Source organism: Astyanax mexicanus, chromosome 1, assembly GCF_023375975.1.
Source record: "Astyanax mexicanus isolate ESR-SI-001 chromosome 1, AstMex3_surface, whole genome shotgun sequence".
In the NCBI taxonomy this organism is placed as follows: domain Eukaryota; kingdom Metazoa; phylum Chordata; class Actinopteri; order Characiformes; family Acestrorhamphidae; genus Astyanax; species Astyanax mexicanus.
In genome coordinates this window covers 129,404,349-129,420,826 of record NC_064408.1, presented here as the reverse complement: position 1 = coordinate 129,420,826, position 16,478 = coordinate 129,404,349, and the positions used below count along the sequence as shown (strand labels likewise).

Below are 16,478 nucleotides of genomic sequence, written 5' to 3'. Positions count from 1 at the left end.
GAACCCTTTAGAATTTTCTAGATTTCTACATAAATGTGGCCTAAAACTTTATCAAACCATGTCAAGGTTTCACGCAGATCTAAGAAGTAGATAATGAGAAACAAATCAAACAAACATGACGCAATTTTTGAACCTGGTCATTTATTTATTGAGGAAAATGACCAAAATTTGAAATATCTGAGGGGTCAAAGCTCAAGCCTGATTCCAAAATAAAGTGAGACATTAAAACATTAACTCATTAAGAACTTGATGGCGTGAAATATCTCAACGAGGTTGGACAAATTGCTGCTAGTGCAGCTTTTAGTTGCCCTGTTCCGATGTTTTTGAGATGTGTCTCTGCAAGTTTTAAATGAGTTGATGTTCTTCATGAAAATTTAAAATATCTCGCTTTTAGCATCTAATATGTGTGCTATGTTCTATTGTGATTAAAATGCATAATTGTGAGATTTTAGTATTTTTTAAAACATTTTTTTGTAATTTTTGTAACATTTCTTTGTATTTTTGTAGTACATTTTTTGTTTTTTGTGTGTTTTTTGGTAGTAACATACATTTTTCTGTAATTTTTTTGTAGTATTTTTTTTTGTAATTGTTTGTAATTTTATGTAATTTGACAACATATCTTTAGTACTTTTTTGTAATAACATTATTTAGTAATCTTTTTTGTAGTAACATTTCTTTAGTAATTGTTTTTGTAGTAACACTTTATTTATAAATGTTTTTTTTTTAGTAGCATTTTCTTTAGTATTTTTTTAGTATTTGAACATGCTCCCTCTTTAGTGCACTACATAGGGACATAGGTGCTACACACTAGCACTCGGAATGGAACGCACCCCCTAAGACCCGCCCCGGCGCGGTGCATCCTGGGAAGAGGACGATCTCCCCACGTGGTGGCCTCGTTGATCAGCAGAGTTCCAGCCGCTCTTCAGGAGAACCAGCTGAAGAACCTTCAGAAACTTCGATTTATTCACTTTAAACACCTTTACAGCTGATATGAAGCCTGGTGAGAGTCTTTTCTACTGTTGTACACCTTTATTTACTGACTAATTATTGATTTAAAGCGTTTTAATGGGGTTTTATTGGCGCCGGTAGAGCTGTAGCGGGCTAGTTTTAGTGTGAATCTGGGTTAAAATTAGTTTTAGAAGGTATATTTAAGGTTTTATTGCTTTTAAAATGCTAAAATGTGTTTAAATTGGGTTACAGTGTCTGTTCATTTGATTTTACACCGCGTTAATGTGTTTTAAACGTGCATTTAGCCGTTTTTTTTAAATATTTGTCCGTTCCACCTTAAATGCCGCTGTTACAGTGTGGCGCCTGAGACCAGCTGCACCATTTAAGGTGGAATGGCGAGTTCCATAAAGAAACGACAGATTTTAAACTAATTTAACCATTTCAAAACTAGAATTCGACTATAATCGGTTTTAAATGTCATTTATATCAACATAGAGGCTTAATCCGGTTTAATATCGGTTTATTTTCGAGTCTAAACACACTTTTCTTGTGTAGCTAAGTTACTGTAGTCTCCACGTTGTGGCTCGCGCACGTGTTTCACTCCATTTCCACCATTGTAGCTTTTAACTTCCAACCTTCTGCTGAAATAAAGTAACTTTACTTTAAAAATACGTTTAATTATAGCATTTTAATTACATTTCCAGTCTTCAATCTGCTTTATAAAAATAATTTTGATTAGCCTAGCATTTTTTTTATTCTTAGTTTTAAATAATTCTTAGGAAAAGTTTAAATAGTTTCATAAATTGCATTTTTCCTTTTATTTTTAGTTTATTTGTTGCTGTTGCCAAATTAAAACTATGAAATAACGTAAAACATCAAACCAATGCAGAGTTTTGATGCATAGAATACAGTTATACTGATAAATCAAGCTGAGATCAGGGCAGCCCGACATCAAAAAATCTTGAAATTGTAATGTTTTGTTGTTTATTTTGTAAACATATAAATATACAAGATTTAGGATTTTTTTATCGTGTTAAAAAAGAAAAGTCAATGATTCCAAATGTAGCTACTAATGCTTGGGTAGATTATTATGTAACTTTGTTGTGAAGCATCATTTCCATATTATTATTCTTATTCCTAATTTTATATTTTGATTTACATCAGTCAACAAATAAAGATGGGTAAATGTGTACGTATATATAGAACAGTGCTGCACAAACAAAATGTGGAAAAATATATAGTTTATATAGATAATTAAAGCATAGATATCAGGACATCCCAACATCGGAAAATCATGAAATTATTAAAGATTCTGTTGTTCGGTTTGTAAACATATAAATATACAAGAATTATGAATTTTTACCGTGTTAAAAAAAACAAAACATAAATGACTCCACATGTGACTAATGCTTTGTTAGGTGTTTTTTTTTAATGAAGATTGTAATAAAATAAGTAATATTAGGTAGATTTTTAATATAAACTCATCTCCTTCTTCCTCTTCTCTACTCTTCTATCCACTTCGACCTCCTTTAGGCCCTGTATAAAGATGTTTTTACCTTTAACTTCTATTACTTTTGTACTTCACTATTGTAAGTTGCTTTGTACAAAAGCTTTATGCTGTATGTAATGTAATAACACTGTTATGAGGCATAATTTCCATGTTATGCTTCTTTCTAATTAGATTTATTCATTTGTATCAGGCAACAAATAAAGGTGTGGAAAAAGTGTGTGCATATATATAGCTAAAACCAGAAGTGCAAATAGAACAGTAGTGCACAAAGAAAATACGAGAGAGAGAGTATCTATGATAAAATATTGTAATTATAAGCAGATATAGGCTTGGTTCACTAGACGCAGATAGACATATAAATAGACAAGAATTTGGAATATTTAAAATGTTAAAAAGAAAAGATCCGTGACTCCCCATGTCCTGTTACTAGTTCATTGTTTGTTTTTATTTCTTTAAAGATTGTAGTGGGATAAGTAATATTGTTTATAGATAGAAAGATAGATACTTATTTATTGATTGTTGAGGGGAATTCTGGAATATATTATTCATCTATAACGCTGTTATGAGGCATCATTTACATTTATGCTGCTTCTTAATTTTCTTTATTATTTTGTGTCAGACTACAAACACAGGTGGGAAAATGTGTGTGTGTGTATATATTTAGCTAACACCAACCAGAAGTCCAAATAGAAACATGGTGCACAATCAAAAAAAGTGAAATAAAATTCTTTATGTTAAAAACATATGTAAAACATAACCAGTGTTTCGCACACAAAATTAATCTTATTTGGTTTTTGCTCCACATTATCCAATTAAATAAGATTTTTTACACTCTGTAATGAAATGTGCGGTTAGGTTTCTGGTGTTTAAGTACTGATAATTAAAACGTAAAGCCGATCCCATGAAAATTAATCACAAGTTAGTAAAATTGTAACGTATTGTCCACCTCTAGTTGTTTAAAATATAAAAAAAGTCAGGTATTAATATTAAAATAACTAACAAGAGGTTTAAGGAATATTTAAAAAAAAAAAAGTTAATTTTCACACAAAAGCTGTCTGAAGTTATTGCAATAACATGTTCAAACATAGTAGTTTTACAAAATAGTAGTAGTACAAAATGCTACAAACACACAAAGTATATATATTTTTTATACTAAAATGTAGGTTCCTGTTAGATATGACTTGCTTGAGTTGAGTAAAGTGTTTTGAACCTTCGATTTCTACACTTTAAACATCTTTTCTACTGATACACACCTTTATTTACTGACTAATTATTGATTTAAAGGGGTTTTATAGGCACCGGTAGAGCTGTAGCAGCCTAGTTTTAGTGTAAATCTGGGTTAAAATTAGTTTTAAAAGGTTAAACTGTGTTTAAATTTCTGTGAAATGTGTGTTGAGATTTTTTATGTGTTGTAAATGTGGGTTTAGCTTTATCTGGGGTTAATGTGAGAGTAATGTTGGGGTTGCCAGGTTTCTAACAGTGATTCCCCCTCTGCAGGATTCAGCCCGCGAGGCGGCGGCGGCCGTGGTGGATTTGGAGGAGGCGGCGGCGGTCGTGGAGGATTCGGAGGAGGAGGTGGCGGCGGCGGATTCGGAGGGCGTGGCCGAGGCGGAGACAGAGGAGGAAGAGGCGGGTTTAGAGGAGGAAGAGGCGGGTTCGGTGGAGGCGGTGAGGAAAAATTACATTTATCGTCGTGAGACGATATAACTGTATATTCACGTTATTTTTATTTGTAAAGTCGATGTGTTTAAACATTACCGCATTAACTCACGATTAATCTGGAAACTCGTTTACTTTATTTACGTAAATTAATCACGTGTTAGCGATTTTATTTAGTGATTTACTTACACGCGTCACGACTGCAGAGTTCAGAGGGTAGATTTCCATCTCCTTTCTTGTCTTTTTTTCCTTCCTTCCTACATTCCTTTTTTTTTTCTTGTTTTTTCTCCCTGCCTTGTTACATTCCCTCCTTCTTTCTTTCTTTCTTTCTCCTTCTTCTCTCCCTCCATCTGTTCCCTCTTTCCATCCTCCTTTCTTTTCCCCATCTCCCTCTTTCTTTGTATTTTTCTTTCTCCTTCCCATTCCCTCTTTCCATCTCCCTCCTTCTTTGTTCCATCTCCTTTTCTCTTTCTTTTTCTTTTCTTTTATTTATTTTCTTGCTTTTTTTCTCCCTCTTTCTCTCGCACTGCCTCCCCCTTTTTCTTTCCCTCCTCTTGCGCTCTCCCCCTTTCTTTTTCTATTTTTCTCTCTCTTTCTCCCCGTTTATTCTGTTCTGTTGTCCTTTATCTCTCCTTTCTTCCTTTTCCTCGCTCTTTCTTTTTCTCTTTCTTCCTCCTTTTTTCTCTCTGTCCCCAAAAATGTCATCTGCTCCCTCTTTTTCTGTCTCCCTCTTTGTCCCTCTCTCTTTTTAATAACTTTGCCAGTCTAACAGATTATTTTATGAACGTTTAATTCCACATTAAGGGACAATAAACGACTGGATTTAAGGAGGAGAAAGTGTGAATTTAATTGTGGTTCTTTATTTATTTACAATGAAATGTAGGGTCGCCATCTTTCCATCTTCCTTCTTTTTGTCTTCTCTTTTTTCCTTCCTTTCTACGTTCCCTTTTTCTTTTTTTCCCTTTCTTGCTTTTTTCTCCCTGCCTCATTCTGTTCTCTTTTTTCCTTTCTTTCTTTTTCTTTCTCCTTCTTCTGTCTCCTTCTTTCTCTCCCACTTTCACATTTTCCCTCTTTCTCTCCCTCCCTCTGTTCCCACTTTCCATCCTCCTTTTTCTCTCTTCCCATCTCAATCTCTTTCTTTCTCCTTCTTTCCATCTCCCTTTTTTCTTTTTTTGTTTCTTATCCCTCTCTTTCTCCCTCTTTTCATCTCCGTTTTTCTTTTTCCTTCTTTTTTCTTTCTCCCTCCTTCCATTCCCTATTTCCATCTCCTTTTTTGCTTTCTTTCTCCTTCCCTCTGTCCCCTCTTTCAGTCTCCCTTTCTTTCTTTCTTTTTTCCTTCTCTTCCCTTCTTTCTCTCCCACTTTCATCCTTTCCCTCTTTTTTTCTCTCCCTTTGTCTGTTTCCTCTTTCCATCCTCCTTTTCCTCTCTTCCCATTTCAATCTTTGTTTCTCCGTCTTTCCATCTCCCTTTTTTCTTTTGTTTATCCCTCTCTTTCTCCCTCTTCATCTCCCTTTTTCTTTCCTTGTTTTTTCTTTCTCCCTCCTTCCATTCCCTATTTCCATCTCCCTTTTTTCTTTCTTTTCTTGCTTTCTTTCTCCTTCCTTCTGTTCCCTCTTTCTTTCTTTTTTTTCTCCTACTTTCTCTCCTACTTTCATCCTTTCCCTCTTTTTTTCTCTCCCTTTGTCTGTTTCCTTTTTCCATCCTCCTTTTTCTCTCTTCCCATCTCAATATTTCTTTCTCCCTCTTTTCATCTCCCTTTTTTCTTTTTTTCTTCTCCCTCTCTTTCTCCATCTCCATTTTTCTTTTTCCTTTTTTCTTTCTCCCTCCTTCCATTCCCTATTTCCATCTCCCTTTTTTCTTTCTTTTCTTGCTTTCTTTCCTTCCCTCTGTTCCCTCTTTCTTTCTTTCTCCCACTACCTTCCCCTTATTCTTTTCTTTCTCCTTCTCTCCTTCTGTTCTCTCTTTCCACCCTTCTTTTTTAAACAGTTATTTGTGTATAGTAATAAGGTATCTGATGTGTCCTGGGGGACGTTTTGCTGACGTGTCTCTGGTCTCTGCTGGCTGCAGGTGGGGGTTTCAGGTCTCCGGGAGGTGAGGGGGGCTTCAGGGGCCGCGGGGGCGGCAGAGGGACCCCCAGAGGCCGAGGAGGACGAGGGGCCGGAGGAAGAGGAGGATTCAGAGGAGGAAAGACAGTTACGGTAGAGCCGCACAGACATGAAGGTGAGCGCTAAGCTAACGGCTAATAGCCTGAACAGAGCTAACGGCTAATAGCCTGAACAGAGCTAACGGCTAATAACCGGAACAGAGCTAACGGCTAATAACCGGAACAGAGCTAACGGCTAATAACCGGAACAGAGCTAACGGCTAATAGCCTGAACAGAGCTAACGGCTAATAGCCTGAACAGAGCTAACGGCTAATAGCCTGAACAGAGCTAACGGCTAATAGCCTGAACAGAGCTAACGGCTAATAGCCTGAACAGAGCTAACGGCTAATAGCCTGAGCAGAGCTAACGGCTAATAGCCTGAGCAGAGCTAACGGCTAATAGCCTGAGCAGAGCTAACGGCTAATAGCCTGAGCAGAGCTAACGGCCAATAACCGGAACAGAGCTAACGGGTAGATCTCAGTGTTATGTGATATATATGATATGATATGACCGATTACACCCCTAACTGAGATGATAAATAAGGCTGTAGCAGCTGCACTTATGGGGTGGGATACCATTAAAATAAATCCTTAAGAACTTGCTCTTATCTAATTAGCCAATATTAGACACTCACCTTGTACATCCTTTTTTTCTCTCTCTTTAATTGGTGTGACTGAGATGCTTTATCCTTTTTATATGTATCTGCCTATATTGTATTTTCTCTTTTTTTTGTACTAAACGTTTAATTTAATACTTCTGTTTGTTAAAATACAATAAAAAATTTATCACAAAAAAATGCCATGATACTAATATCAATAATGCACTCCAGGTATCTCCATATATTTAGGATTAAAGTAAAATAAATGATACTGGACAAATATAATCTATAGTCTCTAGTACAGGGGTGTCCAAACTTTTTTTATTTTACACACCATTTTACTAGACTAACTAGTTTTATCTCTGACAGTTTTGTGTAAACTAAGATTTTTCAAAGTAATGTTTCATTTCATGATGTCTCTTAATATTAAACTCCTTAATTACAGCAACTTTTAGACTCTTTTAATCCGTTTTTCTGCGCTAGAAATGTGCACCCTCTCCACTTTTAGACTCTTTGGCACGTTTTTCTGTGCTAGAAATGCGCACTCTCTCCGCTTTTAGACTCTTTGGCACGTTTTTCTGCGCTAGAAATGTGCACCCTCTCCACTTTTAGACTCTTTGGCCCGTTTTTCTGCGCTAGAAATGCACACCCTCTCCTCTTTTAGACTCTTTGGCCCGTTTCTGACACCTAGCGTTCAAACTTTGAATCTCACATTATAAAAACCTGCTTAACAGCGGGCCAACTTTCATTCTATTTCTAAAATACCTCGCGGGACACTCCAAAAAAGGAAACCTACTCTAGTAGATATATAATGGGAAATTATGAGAAAAGTGTGAATTTTTCTTTTACTAAAAACAGTAAAAAAAAAAAATAAATAAATAATAAGTTGTACTCTAATGTAATAATTAGGGGTGAGTGATATGGAATGATATTTCAGGGAATAATATTCACTTTATTCAAAAATGTTGGCATTATTATTTTGTACGATACGATACGGCACATCTCACAATCTCAGCATAAAGAAAAGATTCTGTACCAGTTTTTTTTTTTTAAACAGTATTCTTTCTAAGAACCATATGAAGACTGTTTGATTATTTATTTATTTATGTATTTATAGTACTGCTGTGGAACTGTACCCTTACACTGTCTCTCTGCTGTTCACCTGCTCAGGTGTGTTTATCTGCCGGGGGAAGGAGGACGCGCTGGTGACGAAGAACATGGTGACGGGAGAGTCCGTATACGGAGAGAAGAGAATCAGTGTGGACGTGAGTGAAGATAAACTCACTGCAGTTACTAATAAATATCTGATCTTACTCGTTAAATGTGTAGAAATACAGAATAGAGTAGATTAAGAGAACCCAGTCTAGTTATAAACACTTAAACAGAGTTAGAGGAGTTAAAACAGTAAAAATCGTTTTTACACAAACACGAATCGTTTCCAGATTCATGGAATGTTTACGCTTTCTTTCAGTGAGTTGTTGTTAGGAAGGGTTGGGTGGTGCAGTGGATAATAATACACTTGCACACATTTAGAACAGGGTTCGATCCCCAGTTCAGAGAGTTCAGAGTGCTCTGTTTCCCCTTCAATTTCATTTGTCATAAGTTAGTATGGCAAGTTAGTGCTGGACGATGCGGCCAAAATTAATATCGCGATATATTTCTTAATTTCGGTCGATACGATAAAATTTCAATATCAATATAAATCCTTTTAAGAACTAAGAATCCCTGCAGTGGAAATCTGTACCAACTACTGTCTGAAAATTTAATTGAAGTCTTTGAAACCTCCTCATAAATGAGATCAGGATCATTTATTAAATGGACTTTGGGTGTATTAACTATTAAAACGTGATAAAAGTACTTAGCTGTGCAGCAATATATATGTGTCAGATGAAAACAGATGAGGTGGATGCAGCAGCTATTTTTTTCAAAATTATACAGGTGGAGCTGCTTTTAGCTGAATAACGATCTAAAAAGCGATGTATCTGCCCTGTATCACTCAATCTAAAAGCCTGTTTGGGCAAAGTGCACAAAATACTGGATCTCAGAAAGCTGCAGGAGAGCGGAGGAGGGCTATTCAACAAAGATAAGGACTTTTCATCACGTTTTACTCCAGAGTTCTCCTTTAACAGGCAGCACTTCTCTCGTCCTTGTCTTTAATTTATGCATTTTATCTGATTATACAGTAAAATATGTATTAAAATCAGTAATGTAACGTCTGTTTTTCGTGTTTTCTCCGCAGGAGGGCGAGTCTAAGATCGAGTACAGGGCGTGGAACCCGTTCAGATCTAAACTGGCGGCTGCGATTCTGGGCGGAGTGGATCAGATCCATATTAAACCCGGAGCTAAAGTCATGTACCTCGGCGCCGCGTCCGGAACCACCGTGTCCCACGTTTCTGATATCGTCGGTCCGGTGAGTGAACAAACTTCACCTCTTCCCTCGAGTTTCATCACTTTGCTTTAGTTTACATGAGTTTATTTTAGCTACAGAGCAGAGCAGTGACTTCAGTCATTTTAATATCTAACCACCATCAGACACCCTGTTTTTCATAATCTTATTTATTCTTAACTTTTAGGTCTTATTTTAGTTCCTCTTTTAGTTTTTCTTGGTTGTTTTTCTTACTTTTTTTTTTTTGTATTATTGCTTTTTTAATTTTTGATTTTCTGTTGTGAAATATTACTATTTTTGTTTTTATTTTATAATTTTGTTTATTTAATTTGTTTTCTATTTATTTTTATTTATTTATCTTAATTATATTTTTTGTTGTATTAATTTTGATCTTAATTTCTTACTAATTAAACCACATTTTATTATTTTAATTTTATTTTGACTTATCTGTTTATGTATTTACTGTTATTTTCAAGTGATTACATTTAGGGTTTTTTTTTTTTTTTCTTTTTTTTTTCTTAATTATATATTTTTTTATTTCTTCTATCTACTTTCATCTTTTATTTACTGTTGTTTTAAAATTATAACTAAATTTTATCATTTTCTTTGTCATGTCAGTCCCTGTTTTTGTAAATGCTCGGCTACATTGAAAATGAGGGATGTACATCTGAGTCAAAATAAAGATTGATTGATGGATTGATTGATTATTTAACCCCTGCAGGACGGGTTGGTGTACGCTGTGGAGTTCTCTCACCGATCCGGCAGAGATCTGCTCAACGTCGCCAAGAAGAGAACCAACATCATCCCCATCATCGAGGACGCCCGGCATCCGCACAAATACCGCATGCTGGTTGGTGAGTTCACGACTGATACTATTCCTTCATTTACTGACTATATATATATATATATATATACTATACTATATATAACAATATTTTTTCATTTCAAAACGATTAAATGCCTCTGACATAATGAGAACAGAATAGCATAGAAAAGCAATTATACACTTTTTTAGTTTAAGACATTAATTCAAATTTTCATTAACTATAATTATTTTGATAATTATATACTTATTTGGTCATCTACTTTAGTCCACACTGTGTGTTATGGAGTCACAGTTATTGAAGCATGACTGGCAAAAATACTGTTCACTGTTATATATGTGAACAAACATACAAATAAACACAATAGACGACATCACAATTATTAAAAATTATTGAGGTCGTGTTCATTTATTGTACGATAAATCAATATTGCAATTTTTGTGACAGGCCTATTTTGGTCATTTTAATGCTTTTAAGATTAAATAAGATCATTTAGATTATAAATATTATAATTTCCAATCAAAAACACAAACCTGTGATGGGGCTGCATATCAGAACTATGATGCGCATCACCATAGAGGCATTACAATTCGATATATCACAATATATTGTGCGATGCTGTAAGCAAAAGTGTCAAGGTATAAAAATGAATCAAAAAGAAACCAAGACCGTCTTTTGGTCTGATATCACTGTGATACTGTGATACTCGCTCCCACATATTTAGCAGGAATAGGTTTGTCCCCGATCTGATCATTTGATTAGAAATTCCTTTATAGCTCTAATTTAAACTCAGCAACTCATTAATATTCTAATTTTAAAAGCATGAAAACTACCCTGAGATATAATAACACTGTAAAAATTGCTAGTCTAAATCTAGGGTTAATAAACTACACCACACTTTTATTATAACAGTCGCGCTCCCAAAAAAATAGAACTAGAACTTAAAGCTTTGAAATAAAAGTTTTCATGATCTTAATTGTTGTTAATCACAGAATTGTGACGTTTTATTTCTGCATTTTTTTTTTCTTGCTTTTACTAAAAGCATCGGATTGGGATTCTTTATCAGCAGATACTCAATCAAATGACTCAAATGAGGCAAAAAAAATTAGATCAGGGCATCCATACTCAGAATAGTACCTAAAGATAGTTAATATTTTGGTCTTTTTCTACTTGTTTGGTGATTTTTAGGATGCTCAGTTCTGCTGTTCTGTTTCAGGTATGGTAGATGTGATCTTTGCTGACGTTGCTCAGCCCGACCAGACGAGAATCGTCGCCCTCAACGCTCACAACTTCCTCAAAAACGGAGGCCACTTCGTCATCTCCATCAAGGTAATAAAACAAATTAGAAGGCACTTAAAAATGCTGAGTTTGTTTGATTTTAGCAAATTGAAAACCTCTGGAATATAATCAAGAGGAAGATGGATGATCACAAACCATCAAACCACCAAACTGAACTGCTTAAATTTTAGCACCAGGAGTAAAGCAGCATAAAGTTATCCAAAAGCAGTGTGTAAGACTGGTGGAGGAGAACATGATGCCAAGATGCATGAAAAAGGCTGATTAAAAACCACCAGGGTTATTCCACCAAATATTGATTATTTCTGAACTCTTAAAACTTTGAGTATGAACTTGTTGTTTTTTTCTTTGTATTATTTGAGATCTGAAAGTTCTGCATCTTTTTTGTTATTTCAGACATTTCTCATTTTCTGTAAATAAATGCTCTAAATGAGAATATTTTTATTTGGAATTTGGGAGAAATGTTGTCTGTAGTTTATAGAATAAAACAACAATGTTCATTTTACTCAAACATAAACCTATAAATAGTAAAATCAGAGAAACTGATTCAGAAACTGAAGTGGTTTTGTGTGAATTAGCTTGGTGTGTTATAGTGTAGATGGTAGTAATGGTCAGTAATGGTGTTCTCTGGTCTTCAGGCGAACTGTATTGATTCGACGGCGGCTCCGGAGGCGGTGTTCGCGTCGGAGGTGAAGAAGATGAGCTCAGAGAACATGAAGCCTCAGGAGCAGCTCACCCTGGAGCCGTACGAGAGAGACCACGCCGTGGTGGTGGGGATTTACAGGTCAGCACCTCTTATTACTCAACATGTTCTCTTATTATATCGCTGTGCAGCAGTGGTTCTCAAAGGTTTTCACACTATGGTTCATATTAGGGGTGGGCGATATGGACTTAAAATAATATCACAATTTCATGGAATTTCGTGATAACGAAAAAATAGTTCAAGAATATTCTACTACACTACTGCTACAAACTGAAAATTAAAATTACATTTTATTATTGCATACTATGATATTTTAGTAGAGATATTAAAAAAATACAAGAATTTTATCAGATTTGTAACAGAAGTCAATAATCCAGAATATGATGATACTAATAGTAATAATAATACACTCCAAATATCTCCATATATGCAGGATTAAAGTAAAATAAATGATACTGGACAGATATAATCTGTCTCTAGTAGATATATAATAGGAAATGAGAACAGTGTGAATTTTTCTTTTGATAAAAACAGTACAAAACTTGCTTGCCTTAATTAGTGTACTCAACATATAACCCCCTGCAATATACAAGAACTAAAGTTAGCAGAGTAAACATTAGCGGCACGCTAGCTAACATACTAACGTTAGTGGCAAGCTAGTTAAAGTCACTGGGGAGAGAAGTAAGGCTAGTGTAGAGCTAACTAACATTAGTGGTGAGCTAGCCAAAGTTAACGGGGAGAGAACTAAGGTTAGCGTAAAGCTAGCTACCGTTACTGGGGAGAGAACTATGGTTAGGGTAGAGCTAGTTAACACTAGTGGAGAGCTAACTAACGTTACTGGGGACAGAACTAAGGTTAGCGTAGGGCTAGCTGAAATTAGATGCAAGCTAGCTAACGTTACTGGGGAGAGAACTATGGTTAGGGTAGAGCTAGTTAACACTAGTGGAGAGCTAGCTAACGTTTCTGTGGAAAGAACTAAGGTTAGCGTAGAGCTAGCTGAAATTAGATGCAAGCTAGCTAACGTTACTGGGGACAGAACTAAGGTTAGCGTTGGGCTAGCTGAAATTAGATGCAAGCTAGCTAACGTTACTGGGGACAGAACTAAGATTAGCGTAGAGCTAGCTGAAATTAGATGCAAGCTAGCTAACGTTACTGGGGAGAGAAGTAAGGTTAGTGTAGAGCTAACGAACTTTAGCGGAGAGCTAGCTAACGTTACTGGGGAAAGAACTAAGGTTAGCGTAGAACTAGCTGAAATTAGATGCAAGCTAGCTAACGTTTCTGGGGACAGAACTAAGGTTAGCAGAGTTATCATTAGTGGCGGGCTAGCTTACATTAGCAGTGCACTAGCAAATATGCTAACATGTTCTGCATCAACAAAATTGTGAAAAAGTTGATAATACATGGAAAACATTAAGTTTTAATTCTCAATACAATAATTAATTTTCTACTTAAGAAGTTATAAAAACATTTTGGGAATTAAATTCTATTTATTTATTTAAAGGTTTTCGTAATGTTACTATTTAGTAAACTGGGATTGTTTAACACAAATAAGTGTTGATGTAGGCCGTTTTTTAATCCGTTGATTACCTGTTTGCTAACTTTTTCTTTCGTTTTTTTTATCTCTTTTTTTCATTTAGACCTCCTCCTAAACAGAAGAAATGAAGAGACTGATTTTAGTTTTGTACAGTTTGGACCTTCCCGTTGCTCCTGATCCTGCTTTAGCCACAGCGGGAGAACCTGGATTCGTCAGGAACGAGTTTCTCTGCTGTGGCTTCGACTTCATTTTGCTTTTTAACTCCAGCTGCAGTTCGCCGGACGCGTGCACCAGGTTCCTTCTGGCGTCTAAAAAAAATTCTCCATTTAACGACTTCGAGAGACTTCAATACTACGATGCATTGGAATCGTTAGCTCCTCATTTTCCTGTAATGTTGTTGATGCCTCCATGCATTCCTCACCCAGATGGTAAAACAGTAAAATGGTAAATTGGTAAATTGGTTTGGTTCAAAACTAAAACGCTTAAAGGAATAGTTTGGTCCAGAGTTGAAACTGATATAAAAAAAAAAAAAAAACGACAATTGAAAGCGAATGGGTGCAAATTAGCATGCTAATGGTTAACAGTCTTCTGATAATTACCTGTTGGTCATTAGCATTAGCCTGGGCTAATGCTTTTAATTCCTTTAAAGTCTGACTCTTTGTTAAGTGGTGGAGTCAGAACTCAGAGCTGGGAATGTTTCTCCACTTCTTATCCTGTAATATAGTATATCGGAGGTGTGAAAAAAAGAAAAGTTTGTATAACATATATGATTCTTTCAATATTACTGCTCTCTTTGATTTAAATTTTGAGAATTTGTAGGTTTGTGTTGGTCACGGTGTTCAGTGTCAGTGTCTGGCATGACTGTAAAGTGACTGTAGACGGACATTTTCCATGTTGGTCTGTTTTCTTTTTATTAAATGAACATTTTGTTCTGTGTGTGTTTGTTGTGTGCGCTCATTTATGTTGGTCTATGGTTATTTTTCCAATACAGTTAAAAGTTAAGTTATTTTAAAATGCTCTGCATTGTAGATTAAGAAAAAACATGGAATTATTAAGTAAGCAAAAAAAAGTTTATTTTACAATGCTGGATTTTCTCAGTCAGCTTTGAGGTAGAGTCACCTGGAATTCAGTTCTTTCAGTTAACAGCTGTGCTGAGCTCATCAAGAGTTAATTACTTGAATTTCTTGTCTCTTAATAAAGTGTTTGAGAGCATCAGTTAAAGTAAAGTAGTGAAGAGGTAGAGTTACAGGTATACAGTGAATAGTCAATATTTGAGTAATGTTCGAATCCAGATTATGAGAAGAAATGACTACTCAACTAAGTAAAAAAAAAAAAAAGAGAGAAACAATGCAGGTCAGTTTATCCAGAAAACAAGAATTTCAGGAGCTTTGAAAGTATCCTCAAGTGCAGTCACCGGAAAACCATCAGAAACATTCTAAAGATGATGAAACTGGCACTCATCAGGATCGCCCCAGGAAAGGATAAAAGAGCTGCAGTTTTTTGGTTTGTATAACACTTGATTTACTACATGATTCCTTATGTGTTCCTTCATAATCTGATAGATCACTTGAGTATCCATTTACTATGTAAGAAAAAAATATATGAATAGCCATAGGCAAGTTATAATTTGTTTTAATACTTCAATGTGTAATGTACAAATGAGTATATTTGAATATAGGGTATGTATGTACACTTTATAAACTTATTTGTTAGCTTAATTGGGTGCATTTTGATAGCCTCCAGCATATTTAATCAAAAAGAGAATGAATTAAAGCAGATCTGGGGATGTTTTCAATAAATAGGTCTAAGCATTGTGTAAATATGGAAGTAATTATGAATATTTAGCCATGGGAAGCTACCTTGGAAAGTCGTTACTAATGTACAGCTAACATTTCAGTGTCTTTATATAGTATTTTTCACTTTTTTCTTACATTTAAAAGAGTCTAAAACCTGCTGAATCCACAGTTTGTTGCCGACTTAGGGAAGACACTGAATTTGGGACAGAAAATTGTGTAGGGTTGAAAAAATTTAATGTTTTCCTCATCAGATCTAATGCAAATAAAAAAAAAATAGGGAATTAATTACACTAACTGGGTTTAGATGGAAAAGAACTCTGATTAAACATCAATTTTTGATTACATTACATAGTTCAGTGTTGATAAAGTTAATGTTTTTTTATTATTATTATTTTTTTGAAAAAATCTCTGGCTCTGTACGTTCTATTAACTTGTGTGTCATTACCACAAGATAAAAGGGAATTAAATTATGTGTAAATCAACATCTTATACACAGAATTAGAACGTTAAGTAAACGTGTACTCAAACGGATAGCGTTAGCTAATATGCTAAGTTTACACTATTGCATCTAATGCTGATAACAGGCAAATTTAACCTATGTAATATATATGTGCTTTATATAAATATAGAAAACTTTGTTAACTAATTAATTTGTTTATTTAATGGGATTTGTTTAATTCTGCTGAGTTAATGCTGTTAGCTAAACATTCACCTCAGAGCGTTAGCATTGAGTTCTGTTAGCATACATTCCAGAATAAGATTTAACAAATTAGCTGCTTTTGGTGCGTTATAAACACTAAAAACGGTAAATAAGTTGTGTTACGTTGGTATAGGAAGCTGCACACAGTAATTTTGTGAAACAATTATTAATAAAACACTTAAAAACTTTAGATTTTTCAAATAAAAACACTTAAACCTGCTGGATTGACCGTTTGTTCCCTACATAGGGAAGATGCACTGAATTTGGGACACAGCCACAGTGTTAATAAATAGGCTGATATTGTTTTTCTGTAGAAAACACTTTCTTAATTATTAAAATACATTTATTAATAAAAGCGGGGAAAAAAGAAATGAGGAGT

General features: G+C 35.0%; 2 protein-coding genes and 1 long non-coding RNA gene across 3 annotated transcripts in view; 2 read left to right on the top strand and 1 right to left on the bottom strand.

Moving 5' to 3' along the window:
* Positions 1-16,478, bottom strand: part of LOC111196242 (zinc finger protein 239-like) — a 443,969-nt gene that overhangs the window by 373,548 nt on the left and 53,943 nt on the right. The window lies entirely within an intron of this gene.
* On the top strand, positions 852-14,539 carry fbl (fibrillarin). Its single transcript, XM_022685850.2, has 9 exons — positions 852-1,000; positions 3,956-4,126; positions 6,186-6,338; positions 8,031-8,125; positions 9,100-9,270; positions 9,968-10,100; positions 11,287-11,399; positions 12,005-12,150; positions 13,707-14,539. Exons 1-9 carry the CDS (start codon positions 991-993, stop codon positions 13,729-13,731), a joined length of 1,017 nt encoding a protein of 338 aa, XP_022541571.2. The 5' UTR covers positions 852-990; the 3' UTR covers positions 13,732-14,539.
* Positions 12,157-13,407, top strand: LOC125785767 (uncharacterized). Its single transcript, XR_007428121.1, has 2 exons — positions 12,157-12,860; positions 13,050-13,407. It is a non-coding gene; the product is annotated as an uncharacterized LOC125785767 (long non-coding RNA).